The 26,433-nt window shown below is 40.7% G+C and overlaps 1 protein-coding gene across 1 annotated transcript in view; it reads right to left on the reverse strand.

The window, feature by feature from the left end:
• Positions 1-1,242: 1,242 nt before the first annotated feature.
• MTTP (microsomal triglyceride transfer protein) overlaps positions 1,243-26,433 on the reverse strand; it is a 28,356-nt gene continuing 3,165 nt past the window's right edge. The window contains exons 2-18 of the mRNA XM_063337034.1: positions 24,960-25,147; positions 24,259-24,402; positions 22,611-22,718; positions 21,748-21,864; positions 20,373-20,512; positions 19,375-19,525; positions 15,795-15,952; positions 14,877-15,045; positions 14,203-14,310; positions 12,474-12,686; positions 11,194-11,405; positions 10,470-10,567; positions 10,247-10,368; positions 9,271-9,498; positions 4,307-4,431; positions 3,805-3,975; positions 1,243-2,880 (exon numbers count right to left, since the gene is read on the reverse strand). Of these exons, the coding sequence (XP_063193104.1) occupies positions 2,712-2,880; positions 3,805-3,975; positions 4,307-4,431; positions 9,271-9,498; positions 10,247-10,368; positions 10,470-10,567; positions 11,194-11,405; positions 12,474-12,686; positions 14,203-14,310; positions 14,877-15,045; positions 15,795-15,952; positions 19,375-19,525; positions 20,373-20,512; positions 21,748-21,864; positions 22,611-22,718; positions 24,259-24,402; positions 24,960-25,147 (2,621 nt within the window). The 3' untranslated portion in view covers positions 1,243-2,711. The remainder of the gene's footprint in view (positions 2,881-3,804; positions 3,976-4,306; positions 4,432-9,270; positions 9,499-10,246; positions 10,369-10,469; positions 10,568-11,193; positions 11,406-12,473; positions 12,687-14,202; positions 14,311-14,876; positions 15,046-15,794; positions 15,953-19,374; positions 19,526-20,372; positions 20,513-21,747; positions 21,865-22,610; positions 22,719-24,258; positions 24,403-24,959; positions 25,148-26,433) is intronic.

A 26,433-nucleotide genomic window follows, 5' to 3' on the forward strand; every position in this document is an offset into this window, starting at 1 on the left:
TTTCACGTGAAATAGAAGCAAACCCGGTGTCATTGCCTAGACACTTGGTAACATTCAGATTATCTTTCATAATTGGAAAGTATTTTATGTTATGATTTTATGTTATTTTATGCTTTTTTAAAAGTCAGCATTGATGTCACATTATTTTTATGTGCCAAAGGGCCCCATTTTACAGGCACGCGTTCATAAGGTTCTTAGATTTTATAAATTTGTGGGGGGGTAAGCCTTGCAGTGGGATTGCTGATATCAGGCACAGATCATACAGATACAAATTGCGTTATCTAGAACCTTTTTATTCTGATTTTGGGTTGTGAAGTCATGGGCAAGCCTGGCAGACCGTTGATGCAAATTAGGATGTGGAGTTGGGGTTGTCATCTGTTGATATCTTAATGCTCTACAAGCGAAATAGTGATGACAGCTATTTCTTTGTGCTGCCCTTTGTCCACCTGCTATATTTAGGGTGTCAGATCCCTGCAGGAGGAGACTGCCTCTTTCTAGGTGTTCCAATACTTAGCTCTGATCTTATTTTTGTTTTATGTGACACAAATAGCAAGTAGTAATAACAAATGTAAAAAGTTGCCTTCAGTTTTAGTTCCTAAAACACTAGTGGGGGTATCAAAAAAAAGGTCTACGAAATAGAGAGTGCAGACTTGGAGCATGGATATTGAGGAGAAGGGACACTTTTGTGGGAGCCTTGCTGCAAGAGGAAGGACTGTTTGGGGAGAATTAGGGGAGGTTTGGAAGGAAGGAAGGAGAAACTGCCCCTTGCTGAGGGAAGAGGAATGGCTGGGGGTGGGACGTTGTGTAGAATCTTCAGCAGAGGAGTGAAAGAGGGCATTTAAGGCTGAGGATCAGGAGCAGGTCTGCTGGCAGTGCTGACCATGTTATTTCACAGGCTGCTGTCACTGCCAGCAGCATTGGTATCACTTTGGCCTTAACTCATCTCTGCTAAGTGTCAACACTGAAGAGGGACACCTTGGTCTTACCTCTGGGCAGAGGATTTTGGCAGGCACCTGAGCATGTGGTGCATCCTCCTTGGGGTCTGCACTACCCTCTGGAGATACCTCTGTCTCCTGACTAGAGGGGGAGCCCAGGACAAGTGAGTGTCCAGCTTACGTTATTGGTTCCTCTGTGGTGGTGAAGGAAAGGGTTCCTCTTGCCCCTGTCAACACCATTCCTTCCCCAACGAGAGGCTTTCCCAACCCAGAAGGTAACGGACAAAAAGCAAGACTGAAAACAAAACAGTTTTTTCACACTGTATTTTTACCTGTTTTATTTATGCTTTGACTAGAAGTGTGTCAGCATTTTCAGGAAAGACAACAATCAGACCCTTTCATCCCATTGATAGTTTGATTTTTGCAGATTTCTGCACTCTTGTTTTTTTACAACACAGAAGAATTTGGAATGTTTTTTATTCTCATAATACATTTTTTTTATGAGTTTTTCCTGCCTGTTTTTGTTTTTTTGAAAAACAATTCTTCCTGTTTTTTTTTTTTTATTTTCTTGTGACCAGCACTCACCCACCTTGTCCTATAAAATCTAAAGGAGATGGATCATGTCAGAGATCAGCTGAGCTGGGATGAGGTATATTCTTTCTTACTCTGCAACATTGTTGTAAATGTAAAACTTTTTTTTTTTTTTCTTTTTAACACAGTCCCCGTGAAGACACTGCTTGAACGAGCAGAAAGGTATAAGTCATTTTAATCAGAGGACTTGTATGAGCAGCGATTACTTTTTTGGCATTGAAATATGAGCCTAACTTACCTAGAAGAAAATGTTCTGGCTCTGCACAGGCTTTGCTAGACTGTGCATTCAAAATAGATTTATTTCAGGACCGTTTCCTTCATAGTTCAGAACTGCCTTAGTGGGTGCTCATTTTTTTGAAATATACACCTGCCTTGATTACACACAGGGACAGAAATTTTTAGAAGGCAACCCTGGAGAGCAACGAGTGTTGGCTTAACTCTGCTCCTGGTGACAATTACAGAAATTATACCATTGATTTCAACGGGAACAGAATTAAGGCAACCATAAGTACTTCTGGAAATGTTACCCCACATTTTTAATCAATTCTATTTAACTATATCAGTTAATAAAAAACCCAGAAAGATAAATAATAATAATAATCAGGCTCTGTCCGCTTAAAAAAAGGGAAAATCCTTTAAAATCATGTAAAATAAACCTGCTTTTTTGTAAACAGGCAATACTGAGTAAGCAGGAATTCATGGTCCCATTTAGATGTTAATTGTGCTTGAATATTTGAATGAGGATTGGTCATAGGCCTAAAACACCTAAATACTTTAAAATATATCCATAAATAATCATTCTTTATACATCATAATTGTTCTTGCTGCATGTCAAAACCACGGACTTCTGTATTCCCCAAGAAAGAAAAATGAGGGGTTATTTTTGCTTTTGGCATGAAAATGTAAAAATAAAGAACTAGCACCACCCTTAAGGGAGTGCCTGGAATACTACCAAATTGGTCGTTATTTGCCTTAGCTTTTTTTTTTTACAAAAGTCTTAAATATAGGTTAATATGTAAACACTGTGCACGCACTGAGAGCTTGATCCTGGCCTGTTGAAATCAATGGCAAATTTCCCATTAACTGCAGTAGTGCAAGATCAAGCTCCAAGTTAGTAGGGTACGTACAAGCCTAAGTCGTTGCGGGAGCCATGGATTCAGGAAAGCAAAAGCTCGGGTGCTCGTTTCAAAACCAGCTGCTGGAGGAATCAGACTTTGCGCCGAAAACCTTCCTGCACATGTTGGAGTTTTCTTGATGGAGAGGGAATTCATTGCCTGCCAACAGTTCTGCTTTCCCTCTCTTTGCAGTGTACCGTCTGCCAGAGGGGAGACTTTCATACTTGGTCACGTAACGCCTGTAAAGACACAACGTGGTGATCTGGCATTAGCAAATTTATGCAAAATCTGTACCCTCTATGTGAAGCTAGAGACAAACTCGTTACACTCAGAGGAGATTACACTTCCGCGATGCGTAGGTATAATCAGAAGGTGGTTTAGTATCTGGAGAATAACAGATACGGTTTTCTTAGGATTTCCTGGAGATCCTTGAGTTCTTTAATTCCTCTCAGGCTTACCATTTTTGGATCCGAAAAGCCTGAATGGAAATCTGGCACAGGCTCTGCAAATGTTATCGACCTTAGGTCTTAGCAAATAGGGATTAGGAGGGAGTAGTAAACTCAGCTTCTCATACGGCAATGCAGTTACTACTCTTTGGCTACTGGAAAGCATCTGTTTTACCTTATTGTGCAGTTGTTTAGTTTTCAGGAAAGTTGGTGCCTTAATAAAATATGACGGAACACGATGGTTGCAAAAGCTTAACACACCAGGTACTTTTGTTGACACTAGTAAATGGCAGATGATGAAGAAAACTTTCCACTTCAGCTAGTTTATGGCTACGCACTTACTCTCTCAACAGTGTCATAGAGAACTACTGCTGGCAGAGTTTCAGGTCACCATCAGAACTGGTCGTACGCGAGGGGACCAGTGTCCTGCCACTTCAGTTAGTTAACTTGCAAGGCCAAATTAGAAAATTGGACTAAAATGCACATTCAGAGCACGTTGTGATCTTCAAATAGTCCTTTCTGAATCTCAGGAGTGAGGGACGGGGGAAAAGGGTTAGCGGAGAGATAGGTGTGTGTAACGGCCTGCGCTGCACCCGACCGTGCTAGGCTGAAATTTGGCCTTTGTTGTTAATCTCTTGTGGCTGGGAACACCAAAAGTTCCAGATTCAGCAGCTGGCTGGAAGGACACCTCAGAAATTGTGTGCTCTTAGCTCTTACCTGAACGGAGACTCGACTCTGTCCATCTGCATGCAGACTAAAAATGGGTACTGTGAAAACTGCACTGTGGAGATGAAGTCTAATGCCGTTTCTACTTCCAAAGTGGTTTCCATACCAGTTTTTATAAAGAAGGAATCCACCTCTGTGTTACCAGCTATAAACATGGCTACCCTGCAAACAAATTCAGGCGTTACAATTAATACAACACACATTAAGAAAGAGGAAATTAAATTGCAAACAGTCCTACCACCTTTACATATAAACCGGCCTCAAAGGAGCCCGTTCTTCACGAGAAGGTATATAAATTCAGATGAGACCAGTGGGAACTGGTACTACCCAGGTGGAAAGGAATAGACAAGTACAAGTGTTCTCCCAAGCATGAAAGGTATTTAATTTTAACTCATCTGCAAGGTCTTTTATATTTAAATTCTTCTCATTGTGGCTACTGGGGCTCAGGAGCCTGAGCTCTCTACAGCTATAGCGCGCGCTGGGAGTATCTCACCGGTTCTTGACGTTGGTTTTGGATTCCCTGTACCACAGGCTGAACTCCATCCCTCCTGAGATGTCGATGGCCAGGCCGCCCAGGAACTCCGTGCTGGCCCTCGGCCCGGACTGCAGCTGAATCTCCTAGAGCCATCAGAAAGCACAGGTAACACCCCCGTTACTGACCGCAGACCTCAGTGGTTTCTTTACTCCCTTTTGTATTGTGATCATGCCACTGGTCATTTTGCACGAAGAAAACGGAATAGGCGACTTTTCTGAAAGGGTGGACAAAACACCCCTGATGTACCTCGCTCCCTGGAAAATGGGATGAGGCTAAGGTGAGGTGCCTTGCATCCTTCCCCTCTCCTTTATGTGCCAGCTGGCGTAATTTCTGCAAGTATCACTGCAAGGAGTATCATGGCTTCTGTCCCCAGGAGCTACCACACAAGCCTCACGGAGGCTCTGCTGGCACTCCAGCTAAGTCAGATTAAACTCCTCGTTGGAGCCCCAGCAATGATGCAGTGTGGTGTGGCTTCTTCAGTGCACCCGAAGGGTGCAAAGCAAAGCAAACCAAAGTGCTGCAAGCAGTCGTGCGGCGTGTAGCGGCTCCAAACCCACCGTATGGCAGGAATTACGTCTTCAGTGGCTGGGTGGCCAAACCCATAAGCTAATGCACCTTAATTGCCATTGTGAATTTGCATTTAATGCATTTTCCATCAAGTGTGCTCATGGCTTCTTGAAATCTCTATGGCTGGACTGGAAACCCATCGCGTGGAGTCCGTTTCGGAAGTGATAATAGAGCTCAGGGTCATGGGAGCTCATTACTTTTAAGTTTTGACACACAGCCAAGATTTTAAGGTTCACTCAGCTTGGCAATCTAACTCACTTTATACAGTTGTCCTGCTTCTCTAAGAACTAGTGGATTAATTCACTGTTTTAAAAGAACCATTAATTTGGGAAAAGTTTATTTTGATCATATCCCTCACATACAGGACACTTCCTCCTCTATCCCAGCTGTTTTTTGCCCTCCCTCCAGGTTTCTGTGCCTGTGGTATTCTCAGCACCTGTAATGCTGCAGGCATTGGTAGGAAGTGTGAATACTCAATTTTCTCCCCCTTTTTGATGTCCAGGCACTTTAAATGTCTCTCTTCTCTTCCTAGCTATTCAGTAGCCCAGTGGTTCCAGCTAATGCCATCCCCAAGATTTAAGAAAGAAGCAAGCAGACACAGTCTGGCTTCCTAATCCCTATAGCAAGGAGCAACATTTGGGGAGGTTTTTATTCAGAGTATTAAAGGTTTCCTGAGTTTTCCTGCCGTAATTGAGGAGTTGGGTAATTACGGTGGCTGTATATGGTTACTTCACCTTTTAGGGTAAATAAACCATCTCTGAAACAACCTCTGGCAGAACCAAGTTGATAGTCAGTTGCTGCTGAAGTGGCCTTGAGATTTAATGTAAGAATGTAGCAGGCTGGCAGTGGCTTACAAATCCGGCACACCCACAGCAAGTGTGGTCATAATGTGCTCTGATTTCTTGTTTTCACACAAGTTAAAATCCTGGGTCGGAATTGTGGTGTTTCTGAAATCAAACGGAGTTTTTCTACTGACTGCAATGGGGCAAGGAATACTTTCCTTGTCAGTCTGTTTAGGTGTAGAAATAAAGCTTGTTTTGCTTTATTGTACTTTGGTTTTAATTGGGCCTGAATTGGTGGGTAGCTGTTGATGAGCAAGGAGGTAACAGTATACATTCTGGCAGAGACATGTACACACAACCAGAGGAGCGGGTATTTTTAGATGCATTGTCAAATTGCACCTAATAATATTAGAGTAGGCTTGGTTTGCAATGGCTGCACAGTTTAAAGCTTTAAAGGCTACCTAGAATTAAGTCAGGTTTGTCACTGAAGCCAGCAGAGAAGCTAAGGAGCACTTGTCTTGCGTTTTACTAGCTCATCTATTTCCTTATTTAGAGCGCAGTCCTGTCCTGCGCCTCATGTGCAAATCCAATCCAGGCTGATGGGAGGTGTAAATCACAGGGACCCAGCCTCCTCAGGAGCAGTATTTTCCTTTCCCTTCCTATTTTAAGCTTTGTGTGTCATTTGCAGTGGAAAATGTGATCCAAAAGATCAGAATCGGTAGTTTGTTACTGTTTAAAATGCTGAAACATGCTACCTTTCAATAAAAAAGTCTCTTTATGTGCTGTGCTGACAGTGCTACTGTAATGCAACGCAGAGATGGCTGAAACAGGCACTTCTTTGGGAACTGGCAATCTTCCATGGGGGTCTGGCTTTCAGATGGTTTCTCTGACCTATTAATACAGTATTTAATTTCTCTGTGCTTCTGCCAGGTGTGTTGCCTAGGAGAAATATTAACACTACTGAACTTTAATGCAGGTGACTTAGGAGTCTCAAAAACAGTTTTATAAGAGCTGTTTATTTTATAGAGGGAATTATAACTTCTGGACGGTTATTCTTAGCCCTCAGACAACACTGTGAGAACTGGCAATGGCTGTAAAATACAGTCTGATTTCAGTTTGTGGAGTTATATGAGAAAAGGTGTTACAGATGGTGGGCCAGAGTGTAAGCTTTAGAAGCAATACTAATAACTTGGAAGTCACCTCTCCAAAATGTGCCTGTTATGATTATTGCAGTTGTAAAGTTAAAGAAAGGAAGGTGTTTTCTGGGGGATGGGGGGGGTGGGGGGGACGGACATGAATTATTTGGTAGATTTGATAGCACTTTGAGTACAAATCAGTTTTGGTCTTTCTGTGAAAAAATGATCCTTATAAACAGCAGTAGGGGAGCAGAACTTTTCTAATATTTAAAAATCACTTTTCTCAAAATTAGGCTGCACCAATGCAAAAATTACCCAAATATTACATATGTTCTTTTCTGACAATTCAGTTGCCCCGTTTTTAAGTTCCAGTCTTGGCTTCCTTTTGATGTTTGATCTCAACTGCGCTGTCTGTATCTTATGTTTGGTTTTTGCCTGTTCTGAAATCACACTGCGGCCAGCTGTGGCACACTGAGTTTTGGTATGATAGAATGGGCACTCTTTCCCATGCCTGGTTTTCTTCTTTGAAAGAAGATAAATCCGCGTTTGACTTCTTTGTCTACAGTATCAATTTGTAAAGGGGCTTATGCTCTGGGCAAGGCTTGTCCATGCTGGCCAGGGAAAGTGGAGGTAGTACTCAACTGTCAAGAAACTAGATTAATTATGGCTCTCTTGCACTGTTTTTCCTCAGTTCCAGTGCTATGCCATTCACACTTCCATTCTGACAGCGTTTTCTGGTCATCAGAGTTCAAGAACTTGACCGGTGAAAGGGTTTCTAATGAAGCTTAACTGGGTTATGTGGAAGTGCCTAAACCATGTTGATGTTGCTGCTGAGCTGGTACACAGCTATAAAACCAGTCTTAGAAAGATGCAGTGTGTTTAAAATGCAGCTCAGCCTAAAGCTGTGTTCACAGTCCTTTAAAAAATGTTTGCCTTTGTGGGGTGTAGAGGTAAGAACAAATGCCTTTTTGGTTGTGAACACACGCTTTTGGTCGTGTCCACTGCTTGAGTCTCACAGAACTTAGGCAGCAACTGTGCTAGTGGCAACCCAAGAGAGAAAGCAAGGTGGGAGCCCATCTCATCACGCTGCTGCCCAGGCTTCCAGAGAGTCCGAAAATGTTACACCCCAGTACTGATAAAAATGGCACACAGTCCCAGCCCTGCTGTGCCCCAGACTTGTGAGCTTCTCCAAAGATGAGTGGAGAATCTGCTGGCCGACAGAGCTCTTGGGGTGCCCGGCCAGTTGATTCATCCAGGATATATATGGAGTTTGGTGCATGCACAGCAGTTTGAAATATTTAGTTCTGTAAACACCATGCTCATATGCCCAGGACTGGACATGATTATCTTTCTCACCTTTGCGGTCTGTTTGTTAAATAGGTCATGGTAAAGTTTTTGTCCATAATCTGCGTGTGAACTGTAAAGCATTGTGGGAATGAGCTTTAGTTTGCCAATTTGTGGACGACATGGGAAGCCCTCTAGACTTATAATACCGTTATAAAGGGGCTGAACTGGGTTCAGGATGGGGACAGCTGTCATGTGCAGGGGGTGTTTCTGTGTAATTTTGATCAGAGTGGATTTTCTCATCATCTGCTTTTGGTATTTTCTTTTGCCAAGAATTAAAGGGGAAAAGTAAAAAGTAAAGTTCTAGCTTGCGGATGTTTCACGAGCTGAGTGCTGCTGTTAAATCCACAAGTTCTAAGGAGATCCCTGCTTGGAAAGAACAAAAGTATCAAACCAAGTGCTGGCCCTGCACTTTCAGAGGGATGTCTAGATTTTCAGTCCTCCAATAATACATTATGTGGCTGGTTATGTTTCTACGTGAGTCTATATATAGACTATGTATAAAATTAACAGACCATTTGGGGTGACAGTTGCATAAAAATTGTGCAATCCTCATTTTAATTCTGGGTTTTGCTTAGCAATAGGCATTTGAAATTTGAACCTCTCAGCATTGTTCTTTGAAGATAGTTACGTGGGAAAGTTTGAGTACCAGTGATTCATTCATTCAGTACCTGACGGTTATTACCTAGTTGGATGTAAGGTCTCTGGACAACTCGTGAAGAGGAAAACTTAGGTGGTCACACGGGACAATACTGTATTACAAGTAACTGTGGGAGGGGAGGTCATAGCTGATAGCGATATGAGTTTTCTACAGGAAACTCAGTTGGATTTGCTTTTATTCAGTGCTACTGTGTTTTCTAGAATGGTATCTGTTCTCACCTTTGTTGTAGATTGCTTTTCATGCAATTTCATTCTGTTTTTTAATACCTATGGCTTTTCTATTGCTCTCATAGTGAGAGAAGCCTATGTAACATTGATCAGGTTTATCAGCATTGAAAAGAGAGAAAATAAGATGTCCTACAATAACAGTGTGGGAGAGGGAGCATCTGTGCTTAGGAGACAGAAAAAGAAGCAAATGGTGTGCTATTAGTACCTGTGAGTGATCTGTCAGGAGGATAAGTCCTTTCACCACGTTAATGGGATCTCCAGTTGCTGAGAGCATTTTAGACATTAAATCACCATATCCTTGGAAAAATGTAACTGGCCTGAGTTGGACATCGAACAGAATGGCTGACATGCCAGCAAAGGAGTCCAGGTTTTCCTCGCCTTCATCAGGAGTTGCAGCTATTATGGACTCCAGACCTTGAGCTTCAATCACCACCTAGGAAGCAATAGTGATACAAAAGCAATGAAAAAACTCTGACTGATCCAGGCTGTTAACAATCCTACACATTTTCTTAATGTCTAAGAGCCTAACTCTTATTTCCGTATTGTAGATGAAAAAGTATGAGGTTAAGACCTAAGGGAACTAGGTAGAGCATCTAGAAAAATGGAAAACAAAATAATCTCACTGCATGTTTTTTCCGTTTAGGTGTAGGCAGAATTCACCCACATGCAGCTCACAATCCTGAGCCTACTTTCAAACAAATATTCCTTTATCCATATGACTATTTTTCCACGGACATTTGGGAGGAAAACCCAAAGATGTTCCACTGCACAATTTTTGCCCTGCAGAAACTTAGGAGGAAGGTACTTGCCAACATTAAGAAGAGGCCAAAACAGCGGCATCTCATTTAAATCTCTTTGATTTGTACAGTTGATCTACTCCTTTTATTTCCATTCTATGTTATACCTGATTACAAAGCTTTTAATGATTACATCAGATAAACAGTATAGGCTTTAACCAGAGACGGAACTTGATATATGATACAGAATAAAACACTTGTCTTTCAGTTAGGGCAAATATGTACCTCATTGGCTGTTGTGGGTTTCTTTTTGCCCTGTTATTTGCTTGTTCTCTGCCCAGTGCAGCAAACCTTATGGTCCTAGGCACTAGGTGAATTGCTTTAGAAGCTGTTAAGAAGAGGACTACACACTGGCTTAGTTTTTATGCACAGTGTGGCAGTTACCTGGCTGGCATGAAGTTCAGCATTTCTGTCAAAAACATGGATGTTCATGTTACTTCTCCTTAAAATGCCAGAGCCTGAATAGAGGATGTCAAGGCTGTATGTGGATGATACATCAGGACCACCTTAATTAAAAGAGAAAGAAAGTACCTGTGACTAAACTAGTGGATTAATCAAATGTTTGGGAATACAAACAGGGTTAAAAGACAGTTTCATGGTTACATACGTGTAATATAGCCAGAATAGGCAGAGGAAGAGCCTGTCTTAGAGAAGCGATCATAGTTATAAGCACGCATGTCCTTCAGAACTTGCCGAATTGTTTTGCTGTGGTATTTCAAAACAAACAAACAAACACACAGAGACACAAAAATGTTATGGTACCAAATGTATTACTGTTCTGTAGAAATATGAAATTTGAGAGAGGGTGAATTTCCCAGTAGGAAAGAGGGTCTTCAAACCCCTCACATTTTCCGACTAAAAATCTGCCCTAACCCAGAGACTCTTCCAATTTCAGCTACTCCTTGCAGTCACAGGTAGAAAGGCAAGCAAAGGTCTTGCCTGAAAATTAATGGTGTTGAGAAGAAGAGATATTTTGATTATTTTCATTCTAGTGCTGTGATGTTTAAAATTTTTCTGGTTCATTGGTTCTTAAAATACAAAAGCAAGGCCCTACTGAGACCATTAAGACTAACAGATGACATTTCTTACAGTAATGCAAGTTAGATGCCTAATTCTTATTTGTACCTCTGGAAATGTGGCTAACTATTAATGTCATTGAGATGCAGAGGTTTATTCTGAAATATCAGTACTTAAAACTGGCACAAAAATCAGGAATCCTTTTATACTCTCCTTAATTTTTACAGTAGAAATTCATGAGAACCTGTGTGTTCTTTGGGTTTCTGCAAAGGAGTAAGGATGAGCTGTGTTTATTTATACTGAACTTGATGTACCTAGAAGGCATTTCAAAATGAAGTATGTCTTGGATCATGGAGAGCATGTACTTGTTCATTTCCAGAGACAGTTCACCAATGGAGAGCAGGATGTTTTTCACTTCCATGTAGGATGGGTTACTGTTTAAGATAATAGCAGCTGCAGTGGTTCGCACTGTCTTTTCGTGGACTTTACGATTCTGGTGGTATATCCTGTTCATTGTTTCCTTCACCTGGTCAGGAAACAGATTGTTCAGTCAGTACTCACGCAGATGGCTGGGCAAAGTACAGGTTGGAATCTTGTTTATAATATCAGCTTAAGCTAGCTCCATAACTAAGGCTAATACATAAGGATATATTTTCAGTACCCTGTTTTTCATGGTCCTTTTGGAATGTACAAGACATGTATAGGCTTAGTGACCACATGGGCAAGTGGGGCATCTGTTATGTTCTCTCTGTCACAGTCCAAATACAGTCTTCCACACTGATTTTCACAGCAGGGCTGTAAATAAGTAGGAGCACTAAGATCAAAATACTGTGTCTGCGTAAGATCAAGAGAGAGATTTACTTGACTGTTAAGGGAATATGTACTTTAAAAAAAACAAGAATCTTGCAATTTTAATTTTCTAGATAGTGCCTGTGGTGGCCTTGTGTCCCTGTGAAGGTTGAGACGCATCTTTGTTACAGAGAAGTCCATGGAGAGTCCATGTAGCCCCACTGACAAAATGGCCTCTAGCATGTTCGTTGTAGAGCAGCACCCTGACAACCTCGGTCACAGCTGCCAGCAGTGGCTGTGAAATGGGATGCAGGGTAGTGCAGCAGAGGCAGGACCTCATGTTCTGCTATTTCATATGTCTTCTCTTACTCTTGGATGCTGCAAGGTAAGATGCAGCTGTTTTACCCTTCTCTTACTTCATACATTCTCCCTGGCTATGTGAAAGTACAAGAAAGAAGAGGGGTTACGCAGATGCCCAAGTGTTCCTAATGTCTTTCGTACATCACAGAGAATGAAGTGCTCTTCTGAAGGAAGCCCAGCCTGTCACCTTCCACGGCTGTGTGTGACTCTGAAGCCAAAGGCTGACTAGCACTGGCAGACTGGGAGCTGGGATTTGGCAAGCAGGAATCTATAGAGTTTTTTGGCTGGAATTGAAGTGTATATCATAGTTTCCTGGAGGTAGAAAACCCATATGTGGGGCATCTTTAAAAAGAGTGGGACTGACAAATGAACTGAATGTGTTAATTTATACTTGATGTTTAATGCAGTCTCTCGCACTTCTTTTATGGGCAGTATATTTTCTTACCTCTTTGGTGAGAAAAGAAGGATCGTATCTCTGTAAGGCAGTGGCAGCAAGATTGCTGATGGGCCCTTCTCCTGACTCAGCATACTTCAGAAGCACTGGAATTGCTTCGGGAAGGAGTGCATTCTTCAGTGCCAGCAAGTACATCCTCACGTTGTCATCTTTTTTAGCCTTCTCCAGTCTATTTAGAATCAGTCTTTTGGCTTCCACAACAGCCTAAAGAAAATCAACAGCATGTTTAAGTGGTGATCGTAAACCTACCTTTTTCCCTTGCAAAAGTAGGAGGCACAGGGCTGGGTTCTAGCGTGTTTTTGTTTGAAAGCATCGTCGCACAGGGTTAGCAAAGGTGTGATTTGTAAACTGTAAGTCAATGGCTTCCTTCAAGCATAGCCAAAGTAGCTATAGTCACAGTGACACCCGGTCCATAGATTTATCATTTGCTAGCTGCTCCTGCCCTGATTCAAGGACTTCACAGGTCTTACTCGTGGGGCCAACATGTCCCCACAAAAAAAGACAAGGGAAGTGTTCTTTAGTGCTCCATAACATAGTGCTATAAGAGTGCTTGGCAATCAGCAGAGGAAGGAAAAAGGATTCCTAACAGCCATTCAGGTGCTCTGTGTCTTTTCAGCAGCATGCTGCAATCCCGAACAGCACAGACCCAGCAGGCTGCAGTGCCTTGTCTGATCAGCTTCATCCTCTATCACCAGCATCTACCCAGTCCATGGTCAAGGTGATAGCCTTCCTCCTGGGTTTCTGGGGCAGAGTTGAGTACTTGAACCGATTAATTTTCTTCACAGATCTGAAATAACCTAATGTGACTGCAAGTATTAAATAAATCTTGAATTCACCAGCGGTTCTCTGAGGAGATATGTTGTGGTTTAACTCCAGCTGGCAGTTAGGACCATGCAGCTGTGCATGCAGTTCTCCCCCTTCCCCTAGAAGGGCAGGGAGAAAAGGAGGGGAAAGGGAAAAAACTCATGGACTGAGATAAAGACGGTTTAATAGAACAATAACAGAAAAGGAAAAATAACAATAATAATAACAATAATAATAATAATAGTGGTAAAAGAATATACAAGACACAAGTCACTCTCACCACCTGGTAAATTGCTGAATTGGCACCGTCCTGAGCAGTGATGGCAAGTACCCCCCCCCCTCCCCAGCTATCCCCATTTATATACTGAACATGTTTGTAGTATGGAATATTCCATTGGCAATTCCATCGTTCTATCTATGCTCCTTATCAGTTTCTATGGGAAGCTGAAAAAAGTCCTTGAAAAATACAAACATCACCTGGCAACAACTAAACCAATATGCATTATTGACATCCTTTCATAGCAAACCTGAAATACAGCAACAACTAGAAAAAAAATATTAACTATATCCCAGCTGAAACCAGGACAACATGCAAACCTTTTGGACAAGTGAGCAAAAGTACTGCTTCTGCTGACGGACTAGGCAGTGAGAAAAAGTTCTGTCAAACAAGGGCAAGCTGGGAGAAATCTACAGAAATGGGAAGAGACCAGATTAAAGCCCATAGCTGACAAAGTAGATGTCATTATTAAAAAAACCAATAAATGATCCCTCTATCAAATATAGGAGTTATGGGCTTATTTTAAAACAGGGGGAATATGCTGCCTGTGTCTCTCGTGCTTTCCCAGTAACTTCAGCAGGGATCATTCGCATGTGTTGCAGACCAGAATTTGGCCAGCACTGAACAGCAGATACTCACTGGAAGCTTGCAGCCTTCTCTCTCGCACAGCTTTCTGATGAGCGCTCCCATGACAATGACAACAGTTTCTCTGATTTCTTCATTTGCGACATCACCCTTGAACGTATCCTGTTATGCAAAAGCAATGCTGTTAGTCTCTTTGTCTAAATATGCTGAAGCACAGTCTGTAGCAGGCTGAATATCCTCCCTCATTTCCTGTGAATATTAGGCAGCTATGACCACAATGTCCTGGGCTTAGGCTAAGCAGAGCACTGCTCTATAATTACATATAAAAACTGACTGCCATTTTCCCCTGGAGCTACATTCAGTGTCTCAAATGGTAGATTCATTTTGAAGCTATGTTTAAAAAAAAAAAAGTATTAAATGGTTACAGGACTTTGATAAGGCAACAATCAAACAACCCTCAAATTGTTTTGCTAACATTCAGAATTATGTTTGTTTTCCAAGAAGTAGATACTGGTAACATTTTACAAAGCAAGTAGACTTTTGGTCTGGACCTATTAATTTTTGTTATTGCCAGGCTATACGCTACTGGCACATTTAAAGGGAACCCTGGAAGGGATAAAGAAAAGAAAACTGGAAACAGCAACAGTCGTTTCTTGTTCCCTTCCCCTTTGACAGGGGTAAGGCTCAAGAATATTAACTCCATTGGATTTTTTTGTCCTTTGACTTACAGTTAAAGATTGCAGGAGCATTTCACTGGGGTGAGAAGCAAATCCACAGGCATACAGGAATCGCTCCTGCAGGGTAGAAGTGCTTGCATCCTTAAAGTTAAGAAACTCCAGTATGGCTTCCAGTGATTCTGGGGTCTGAGCAGAGGTTACAGCATCCACTACCTGCGGACTACAAAGAAGTGGAAATTAACATATCATTCTAAATACTGAAAAGGCTTCACTGCGTATAGAAAGAAAGAAGCTAATGTGCTGAAAGATCTCTTCATTTTAGGTAAGAGACAGATTTTTTTACCCTTGTTGGAAAAAACTGTCCCTGAATTCTTCTGCCACAAAATGGTACATGAACTCCAGAAATTATTCATAGCCATGGATAATAATATTTTAATTTTTGCAAATACAGGAATAAAAAGGTATTAAAAGCCAGAACTATCCAGAGTGTCTTAAAGTTTACAGGACAAGGTTGTAAATGAAAAAAAGTGTCTTGTTTCTACTTACACAATGGCAACTACAGAACAGGCTTCTACTCTCAGGTTTATCTCTATTGTTAACAACTGCTATAATTTACTAGAAAGATCCTGACTGTATGGTGGGACTCAGAAATGCTTTCTGTCTCCCAAGTCTAGGTGTTCATGCTGTTCATACCCAAACTGTAATAGTAGAACAACATCCAGAGATAACCCATCCCCTTCTTTGCTGTATTTCCATTTGAAGGCAAATGGGCAAGTGCTGCAAATATATTATACTACAAGAACAAACACAGGTTTTTTTTAAAAAAATATGTTTCCTGTAGACAGTACTGGATTCTGGTTTTGCATTGCTAGGACATCACCAGTAGAACTGAATATGTTTGCGTGCAATTTGCTCTTCTGCAGTTTTAAATAACTTAAACCTTTTGAAAGCTTCTTCATGATGACTTACAGAAGTTCTTTATTTTCACTTCTAATAATCTGCAGTATCTCTTCTTTTGTAGCTTTTCTGATGTTCTGAATGAAGGACAAAAAGCTTCTTGCTGCTTCAGCATTGGAGAGTTTTTCAGGATACATATATTCTCTGATGCTCTGCCAATGTTCAGAAAGCTGCAAAATAATTCACATTATGTCAAGTCTCTCAGCTGTGGCTTCAGTTCTCAAAATCAGACTTACTAAATGCAGATATGTGGGCCAGCAATTGCCCAAATTAGCTGAAATCTTATAGATTGCTGATCTTTTAGCTAAGTATTATTTAATTTATTATATCCCAGCACAAGTATCTTTGAAACCTTTCTATAGCTCTCTCTCATCCAACACCTTAGTATTTTCCTGATAATGTACATTGCCTTAGGTGCAATATATTTTGGAACAAAACACGATTATTTACACTGTAGCTGGAATAAGGTGAATTCTCTTCTCTTGCAAATTTACTGTGCTTTCTGGTGAATACAATGTTTACCTTCTGTTTCCATTTTTTCCTAAGTCATTTTTTTTTAAAGTGGGAGATGCATAATAGCTAATTCACAAAGCAATCGTATTTTCTTAGAAGATGGTAATTTTGTAAGTGGTTAGTGTGGAACGGGAGCTAATGTCCCATAGGTAATTCCCGTTTCTTATTCATAAACCTGCATAAGATGGGGAGGGATTTATGCTTATTGTATAAAATGATAGTTAAGATGGTGTTAGAACAGGTATCAGCCCCTTCGTATGTTGTTGCTGTATTTCATCCACACTCCATATTTTTTACTTGAACGAGCCAACATGGTACCAAAGCACCTATATCTGTCCTTTCAGATACACTCCCATAAGAAGCTGGTGCAGGTATTTTGACCTTTCCTCTCTCACTTGCCTTTGCCTCTGTTATCTCAAATTATCAGGTTAGATTATTATTATCTCAAAGTATTGGTGAAAACTCAGCTGTTTTTTGCAGCAGTGTTTACTGCAGTTTTCCCAAGTGCGAAATAACACTATCGCCCATTTGACCTTTACTAAAATACTTCCCCTCTTCATGGGTTTTGTATTAGGCAATAACACTTGAACCTGCCGGCAAATAGAAATATCATTCAGAAGTACAGAGTGCAACTTCCATCAACTGTAACAAACAATAATTAGGCAACAATGATTGAGACATAGGATATTTCCTGAGGATTAATGACCAGCTGGGAGGAGCTCATGTTCTGAGGCACAGATGGGTCTGTTAACCTCAACTGGTGATTAGTGCTTAGCGCCAAGGTCAGTGTGGCTATTATAAGCTGAAACTAGATAAACATATGGGGCACTTTCTATTCCCCCTGTTGAAGTTGCACCATAGCCTGGCAAAAAAATCCCTAACCTGTATTTTCTTCTGTGCAGAGCCCAGCTGTGTGGGCTGCTGTCAGCTCAGCCCATCCCCCAGAGATGAGCAAGGTGGGAGATGTGAGCTGGAGCCATCTCAAGCAAAAGAGAGTTGAGATCAAGTCTTCCTCTTTGTGGGGGGTGCTCTAGCCATTCAACTGCTACAAGGAGCAGCTGCCATCTCCTGCAGTGACCATGACTTTAAAAACCAGCATTTACAGTTGACATTTGTGAGGGCCCTCATTCTCCTGACGTGAATGCCAGGCAGCTTGAATATCCCAAGGATTCAGGCATAGATGTATGCACTTCAACATGGCAACTCAGCCAACCTTGGACACGAACCTCTGTCTCTCCGATAGAAATCGGACCAGAGATCTTGCGGGTGCTCTAGGAAAACTGAAGACAAACCAAGAGGTCCTAAAACTGAGCAGGACTTGGTTTTGAATTCCAGTGCCTGACAGCTGCCTTACCAACCTACAAAGGTTGGTTGCATGAGACAGAACAAAACCACCTCAATTTCGGAAGGGGCAAGCATCCATTTCTGTAGGAAACATGAGCATCAAAAAATGTAAGAATCATGAGCTCTTCTGAAAAGAGCATGGTTTATGACATCTAAACACAGAAATCTAGGCCTAGATTTAAATGTAAGTAAGTGGTGGCCATAACCTCACAGAAGCTAATGCTGCATCTGTGAAGTGGGGATAGTAATGGTTTTTTACCAAATTCATAAAGATAGAGATAAGACCTGTTCTGATTTTAAAAGGGTTTTGAAAATGTAAAACTGTAGGGCATACCATGTCAGCATGGCATTAATGTATACTATGATATATAAGTACCAAATGTTATGTTGCTGCTTTGGATACAGTGTTCTGTTTATAGACCCCATCTTTTCATAGCAGTTACTGTAAAATACAGTGAGAAAGCAGGACTTCATTCTTATCGTGCCATTAGGTTTATAATGACATAGCTCAGTCCCCAGGCAGTGCTCTGGAATTATACCCTATGTTTGTTATCTTGGTCTGGAAATTATCTCTATAACTATTATGACAAACTTGGTTCCAAGTGACAAATTGGTCAGTGCAAACCCCGATGGTCAGAGTCAGGGAAAAAGCACCTGTCCCTGCCCTGTTTAAGATCCCTTGATGTTCCCTGCTCAGAACTGCTCCAGCACACATGCAGCATCATTTCTATTTCATTTCCCTCAACATATTTTTTTATCTTCTCTGCAGCTCAACAAGCTTTAGGCAAGATAATTTATTACAGTGCAATGCTACTTCCAAATAACTAGCACAAATTCAAATATAGTAAGGTATTCGTGCTCATAAGGCGTATATCTGGAAGATCAATATTATATGCGCTGAATAGAAGTCTTATCTTGCTTATCAAAAACTGGCAGAGAATAATAATATTTAAGTTAATGTTCCCATTCACTGCTAAATTCAGTCCACAATGGTTATAGCATTAAAATTGTCTGCTAACAATCACTGTAGCAATTTATATTAGTTTATGATGAATAGCATCAGTAAAACAAAAGATGATGCTTTTACAGTACCAAGCCCTTAGTAGTCTCTAGATGTCTTAAATATAAAAAAACAAGGTAATTTTTTTTCCAGGGGAAAAAAGAGAGCAGTATTCGACTTGCAAGAATACTAAAGCCCCATTTTACACTTACAAAACACCCGTAAATCTTTTAAATAAAGGACTTCCTTCACAGTCAGGGAGTAAGAAGAGACTACACAGATTACTAACAAATGTTTAGCCTGCCTAAGGAATGGCTAACTACCTTTAATTTCTAGGAGCGGTTCAGCTCCTCCATGACAGAATTGTTTATAAACACTGGTTAACCATCTTAAAAGTCATTTTGCACTCCATTACCCAGAAGAAATAAGTTCCTGCCAACTCAAGGTTGGCAAAGATGCAACAAAACAAAAGGATGTTGTATTTTCTAGTGGTCTTGAGAAATACTGCACTCAATCTTTGAAAGACGGCAAAAAGGTTGGTACTTTTAGAGGTAAATCTTAAAACACCCTTGTGCGGTGGAGCGCCTTTGCATCACTACAATGCTCCCCACTCCAGGGCATATTTTATATTGCTATGGTAGCCCTCTCCTAGTAGGTTGCTTGGACAGAAACTTCTTTCACGCTTGTTCTGCTCAGCTAACCGCCCTGACGTCCGATGAGCCTGTGTTTACTTACTGAAGGGCACTTTCTGCATTCAGCTTTGGCTGGCTCTGCTACTAGTGTCACGGCAACGTAACTGGAGTCCAAGGTCTTGATAACACTAGCGACTTGCTTCCCAGCGATCAGTCCAGGGCCAGCTTGTACTGACTTCAGTTCCAGTCTCTGCCTGTGTATCCATACATTGAAGACACTCTTAGAACTCAACCATTAGAGCAGAAATGCAGAAATCACAGCAAAAGGAAACAGAAAACCCTCCACAGACCAAAATACAGAACACAGACTTCCTGAAGTTTCATTTTAAAATGTTCAGAACGTGGCAATTCTATGGCCTTTTTTAAGGTAACAGAAGTATCTGATACCAGCAGAATTGCTGCTAGAGGTATGTGGTATAAAATACCTACATAACAGACTTTCTGAAGTACGGATTTATAGCACTTGGTAAACAGCCTTCAGTAACCATATGCATTATGAAATGTTTCATATATTTTTTCATAAGAAGATCTGGAAAATGAGATTTTGAATGTACTTTTTTTTTTTTTTTAATATTGTAATACTAAGGAGATGCCTGAATCATTTAACCTGTATATCTCTAAACTTTCAGTGTTTTAGAGTCTGGAGTCTAACACAGATCGAGGTTTCACTGTTGTTTCCTTTCTATGCAGATTTTGTTTTCTACACTTCTGAACTTTCAGAAATGGAGATCCATTTGAAATATTTCTTAAGAAATGAGAGGACACAGAAACGGAACACCTACAGAAGTAAGGCATTGCTTAAAACGTTTTGGCCAATTTCAGCTGTTTCCATTCAATTTCTTACAAATGTCATTATCATTTGCAGTATGGTAGAGCCCTTAATCAAAGTTGGACTAGATATGGTACAGATACAAAAGAGACCTAAGTCCTTACCTGGAGAGTTTAGAGCCTTAGATCTTGATGCTATGAGACATACACGTATAACCTGACTTGAACCACTAGTCCTGCTACTATCAACGACAGTCAAATTGCCCCACTTACTTTGAAACTATTTTGGCACCTGTTTTTCGTCGGGAATTCAGAAGAAAAACATAATTTTCTTCTGCCTTAACGGATTTAATGAAACTGTCTTCCAGCACATAAATTGTAGCAGATGTGGCTTTTGTAGTCACACCTAAAATCTGAAAATAATTAAAAAATAAACCAGAAAAATCAATGAGTAACAGAATAGGAAAAGAGTTCACAGTTCCACACTGGAGCAAAACTCACAACAAAATACAGCCAAATGTGGAAGGTGCATGTGGGTTGACAACATCTCAAGCTAAGCTTACAAACCAGGATCTTCCAGGTTCTGAAGAATTCCTTCTGCAACAAGAAGTCACTCATTTCTGCACCATATGTTTCAAATTCAATAGATACCAGAAACAAAAGAGGGGAGAGGATGGGACGAAGTTATGAGCAGACTGTAGCTGAGAAAATGCCCAGTACTACATTTAGTTAAGATTGCCTTTCAAATAAGATGAGAAGCCTTTCCTGGGCAATGTTCTGTAAATAAGATTGTGGTGGTCACACCTGGGAAGCAAAGCCAGCCACAGCACTTGATCCATTTGTGAAGAAGACAAAGCCTTTGTGGCCAGTGTGAAAACCAGGAACTCAGTCATAGCATTAAGCTAGTTTATTAAGAGAGTGTGTGCTACCTTTGTACTTCTCTGACCCGAGAAAGGTCAGTTTTTGATGGGAAGAATCCCAGTGCCTTCAGCATGTCTCCAGCCTGTGCTCAGTAGTAACCACTTAGAAAGGCATTTACTAGTAGTGAGGGACCACTAAGGGCTTCAGTTACCTCTACAGCATATCTCCTACGTTACACCTGTGCATTAGGGAAGCATTTGACTTTTCAAGCAAGCTTGACAAGGCGCCTTTGACCTTTCAGGCAAGCTTGACAAGGGTCCATTCAGGAGTCAGCATCTTGCCCGGCATTTATTGTGTGACTAAATGCTGAGATTTAGCAGCTGGAAAAAAGGTTACTGATGTCACTCTGACTGTGACTGTATATAGTGTTTTACTACAAAGAAAAAAAAGCCTCACATTGATTAAAAATTCAGTACAGCCAGGATAAGTGTGTTGTAAGTCTGCATAGAAACTAAAATATATTCTGGATGAGATTCAAAAATTATGAGAATTTGTGTGTTGCACTTAATGTCAGCTGAGCCAAGGTGGTTTGCACAAGAGGAGAATCCATTCCCTGGTCTCCCCATGGATAACACATATGGAATTTCTACTAGTAATACTACAAAATCTACACGTAGAATTTGCTTTCTGTAATGCAAGAAAGGACTTATGAGAAAATGAGTAACAGCCATTAAGATTGTATTTTTAAACAGGCAGAACAGATTTTATTTTGCTAAAGAAATCATACCTGGTTGTGGCTGGTAAATCCTTGGTTTTCTATTTCACAGGAGTCCAGGGCTTTTATTTTAGTCACTTGATCTTGCCGCACATGGTAAGTAGTATTGCAGTTACCAGATATGTCCACCTTGAAAAAAAGAGTTAGATTAGGACAATTGCTTGAATTTATCTTTGTGATCCTGGGACACTTTTCAGAGATGAGACATTTTCTTCACTGTTGGAATCTTTTACACAGAATGCTGCACTGTTTGGGTTTATTTACCAGTTTTGAAGGTATCAGTGTTTCTAACTATCTGCTTTGAACAGGCAGGCGTACTTTTCATTAGAGAGCTATGAAGGAAAGTAAAAATGTTTGTTTAAACAAAAAAAGTTAGGAAACACCTGGCAGTTGTCACTATACTTACAAAATTTGAGTTAAATTCCAGCTTTGCTCATGTGGACAGATATAAATGTAACGCAAGTTAAATGGATGAGGCTAAACCATTTCTAACTTTGTGTGGATACTCTGATTTAAAATGGCCTAATCCGTTGAACTTAGGTTAGGAATCAACCAAATTTAGACATCAGTATAATCTCTTTTATAGTGACCTGGTTTAAGTTCATATATTACCAGATTCTGCTAAATTGGTAAGAGCATTTTAAATCAAATGGATTTCATCAATTCTTTGTGTTAATTACAGCAACTTGACTTGTGTCACCAAATATTCTGAAGACTATCTTTACATCCCCAACCTTAAATGCGATCAAAGGGCTGATTTGTGTCACAGTTCATTCCTTCTGAAGTCAGTGGGAGCCACAGGTCTGCCTTCCAGAGCAGACTGCGCTCTGCCTCTTTCTCTGATGATCATTATCTTGCTCCATATAGCATCGTACCTCACGGGCAGCGCCAGAGTGCAGCTGTAGTTGGAAAAGGCTAGCCAGACCTCTCTTAATATTTTGAGTAAAACCAGGTTCATTTTCATACGAGTAGAAGTTTTTGACCTGTAGGAATAAAAGACGAGTACATAACAAATCTGGTTAAATGACAAAGGAACAGTGAGAATCCTCTCTAAAAAAACTCCCTTTACTTTTTTTCTGATCTGGAAGCTGACTTTGGCCTATTGCCCTTATTTAAGCAAACTCCAGGGGCTGTAGGGTCTGCTGATAACAGTACAAACATGTTTCAGGCTTCAGCTGTACCATTGTACAGTCTCAGTGCAGTGTGCATCTTTCCTGTTAATTAGAAAGAATTTAGAAGGGAAATGTGAAATGTTACATAATTTCAAAACTGACTCATTTTTCTGCATAATCCTCAAATAATCCCTCCCCACAGGGGGCATAATATCTGCTGCATTTTAATCACAGATTGCAAAAACTCAGAATGAATCATAAGTAAATCATAGTTAGAATGACTTAAATGACGTGTCAAACACATCACAACCTTTGCACTTCCTGGGTCAACTGTTGTGCTTAAGCCTCTCCTCTGGTAACAAGACTTTGCACCTCCACTTTGCATTCAAGGTGCTTTAAAAGTGCATTTTTTTTTTCAGGAATTATAAGTACAATCAGCGTGTTATCTCAGGGCAACCCTGGAAAGTGAAATCACTGTGCCAGGGATGAAAGTATCACACCACAGAGAAATCATAAAAGGACTGTACGGACCCTATTACCTGAGAAAAAGCCCAAGTTTTTAATACTACATCTCAGACTTAGTGGGTGAACTGGTTAATGTGTTAGGAGCAGATGTATTTTGACTGAGTTCTTCTGATACCTCTGTCCTCACTTAGGGATGTGTACAGCTGGGAGACAGTGCTGTCCTGTTTCTTTTTATGTTGTGTAAAACTGATGACAAGGCTGAGTCTGAAAGTTACTGAGCAGGCCTGATAGCAGCTGCAATTCAGTAGGCTGAGCTGGCGGCCAGGGTATGTGCTCAGTGCCTATTTACAGCAGGAGGTAAAGAACCTGCCAGGATAGGGTGTCACAGCCCTCACTCTGCTCTGCAGAAGAGAAAAGGGAGTGTGACCTTCTACCTTCCTCCTTTCTCACTGCCCCTCTGCCCACATCTCACCTGCTCACTTGCTTGGGCTGTGGAGGAGAGAGCGAGGCTCTTGGCCTAATGCTCCCGGCCACAAGCTGGTGAAGAATAGGGTGAAGAAGCGTGGGGAGGAGGCAGCAGCAGGCATGGCTCAAGCTTTGCCACTCCCTGGCCAGAGCAGTAGACTGAGTGCAAGAGGGCAAGTGAGCAGCTCCTCAGGAAAAAAGAGGGCAAAATGGGTTTACTTGATTCCCTTTCTGAGCAAGACTGGGAGTCTGAGAGCTACAATTGGACATGGGGGCTCCTGTGGTGGGACAGGCTGAAGCGGCCTCTTGTACAGGTAAATTACAGTCTGTTCTAAACTATTGTATTTTGTACAGAAAGATAGGAGATGATGGCATATTAAGAACACTGAGAGGATAGTGAATTGGTAAATTCTCCAAGCCTGTAAGAAAAGATTTGTCTCAGATTTCCTCAAGGATTCAATTTTAAAACATAGAGTCTTACTTTTCCACGGACTAGCTCAAGAACTATTGGCCTCTGTAAAGCTGCCAGGTATTCTTTCCCGATGATCTTCTCTGTGCTTTTTCCTTTGAAGATGTTTTTAGCAGCTGGACGTTCATTCACATTTTCAACTTGAACATCTCTTATCTAGCAAAGTAAAAGCATCGTAAGAAGAAAATTCATGTAGAGAGCAGTCTAGCATTGGCCTGGGGTAGGCTGGATAGACTAAATTACCTAATACATCTTTTTTATTTCTTCATTTCCGGTTCTGATCATTAATCTTCCATGATTACTATGTCTATGTTTTCAAAAGAAACCAGCACTCACCGCTGGGGAAATAAGTGGCAGAAAAACTCACCATAAAGCTAAGTACCAAACCCAGTTTGTATTTAGCAAATGTCACGATTTGCAGCTACAACCAAGGGCTTCAAGCAACCTCACATAGGAGCTTGCACACCATTTGTTTGAAGCTAGAGAAGCCATATGAAGCAATTTCAAAATATAGGAGATATTCTAAAGTTCTGGCTGGTGATGTTATCTATAGGAATCAGCATATCAAAAAAGCTGGTTTTAATTGATGAGCTTAGAGAGGAATAAATGATTTAGCTCATCTTCTGAAAACAAATTCTTCAGGGTTAAATTAGCAGTTAGATAAATGCATAAAAGATTGGTCATGTTTTAAGTTGTCTGATGGCATTAATTACCATAACTTTGATCAACTGGTCATCATCATTGTCAGGATTTCTCCATAAGAGGTTGACATCCACACCAGAAGAAATCCGGTAGCCTGCACTTTTCTGCAGTGATGCTTTCACCCGATCAACATACACTTCGGCTGAGTAAGCAAATTGATATAGCTTGTCATTATTTAAGCTTGGTCCAGTAGTGTGCCCTGTTTGGAAAGCAAAAACAAACAGCATTTTAGAACTGACCAACTAACATAATCTGCCATTTTCTCTAAAAAACACCTTTAGAAAAATAAAAAATTTAATTGCCAATGAAAGATTTCTGGGACTGATCGCTACCCTTGATAACAGAGGCTGTCCCACTAGAGCAGCTGGGGTTTTTTTGTGATTAAGTTGAGACTAATCTCATATACTTAAGGTAAGAATGTCCACAAAATCCTTTGTTCTAGCTTACACTTAAATTAAAGAAAGTAAAATTCTTTACTTTGGATATATTAGCATTAGAAATTAATCCAAAATGATTTGCAACTCAAAATAAGCATTAGAAATTAATCCAAAATGATTTGCAATTCAAAATACTGTAATTAATCATGCAGTTTGTGTGCTTAGCAATTTGAAATGCACTGACATAATTTGTTGGAGCCAACAGAAATTGATTTCTGCATCTCTTGCATGTTTATTGGGAATCTTTCCATCAAGAGCCTTGCCCAGGGGTGACACGAATGTAGTGAAGACATTGTGAAAATATTTTTTAGATTAAATAATTAAGCCCTTGTTCTTTAAGCCAAATAATTGTCTCTGCAGCTGTGCTTTGCCTGTTAATTGATATATATTAAGGGATATAAAGGCAAATTTGAGCATAAATGCAATTTGCATACCCAATTCATGGTGCCATTTCCATCTGCATTAGCAACTCAGACTGTTCCCTAGGGATTCAGCTGCACTCTTGTTAGTGTAAATAAAATCTGTAGTATACAAATGGCTTTTATATTTCCTTTATAAAACTACTTACTACCACACCCTTTCCTATCTTCTCTTTCTCTTCTCTCACAGCCAGCCATGTGATGAATGTGCGGCACCAGAGTCACAACTCTCTACCCAGCCTTAGGCATAGGAATTAAGACCGTGCTCCTAAAATCTGTGGCTAAGGAAAATTAATTTCTTCTTCAATACCCTTTAAATGTTTTGTCATGAAGGGTATACATAACATCCCTTTTCACTGCTTCCAAGGGCATCCCTCCTCTGGTGCAAATGGCTACAAAGGTCTCTTCCACACAAGAAAAACTGATTAAGTCAGTTTGTAGAGGGAAGGGAAGGAGAAGGGAGGAGAAGAGAAGGGAGGAGAAGCTGGCTGTACACAAAGTGCTGTTACATCCGCAAAGTAAATACACATACAGTGACCTTAGGTGCTATCTGTAAGCAGCACAGCACTAGCCTCTCGGACCCGAATGCTGCACCACTGAATCCATTGGGAATTTCTTCATCGAGTTCA

Source organism: Chroicocephalus ridibundus, chromosome 5 (assembly GCF_963924245.1).
Source record: "Chroicocephalus ridibundus chromosome 5, bChrRid1.1, whole genome shotgun sequence".
In the NCBI taxonomy this organism is placed as follows: Eukaryota; Metazoa; Chordata; class Aves; order Charadriiformes; family Laridae; genus Chroicocephalus; species Chroicocephalus ridibundus.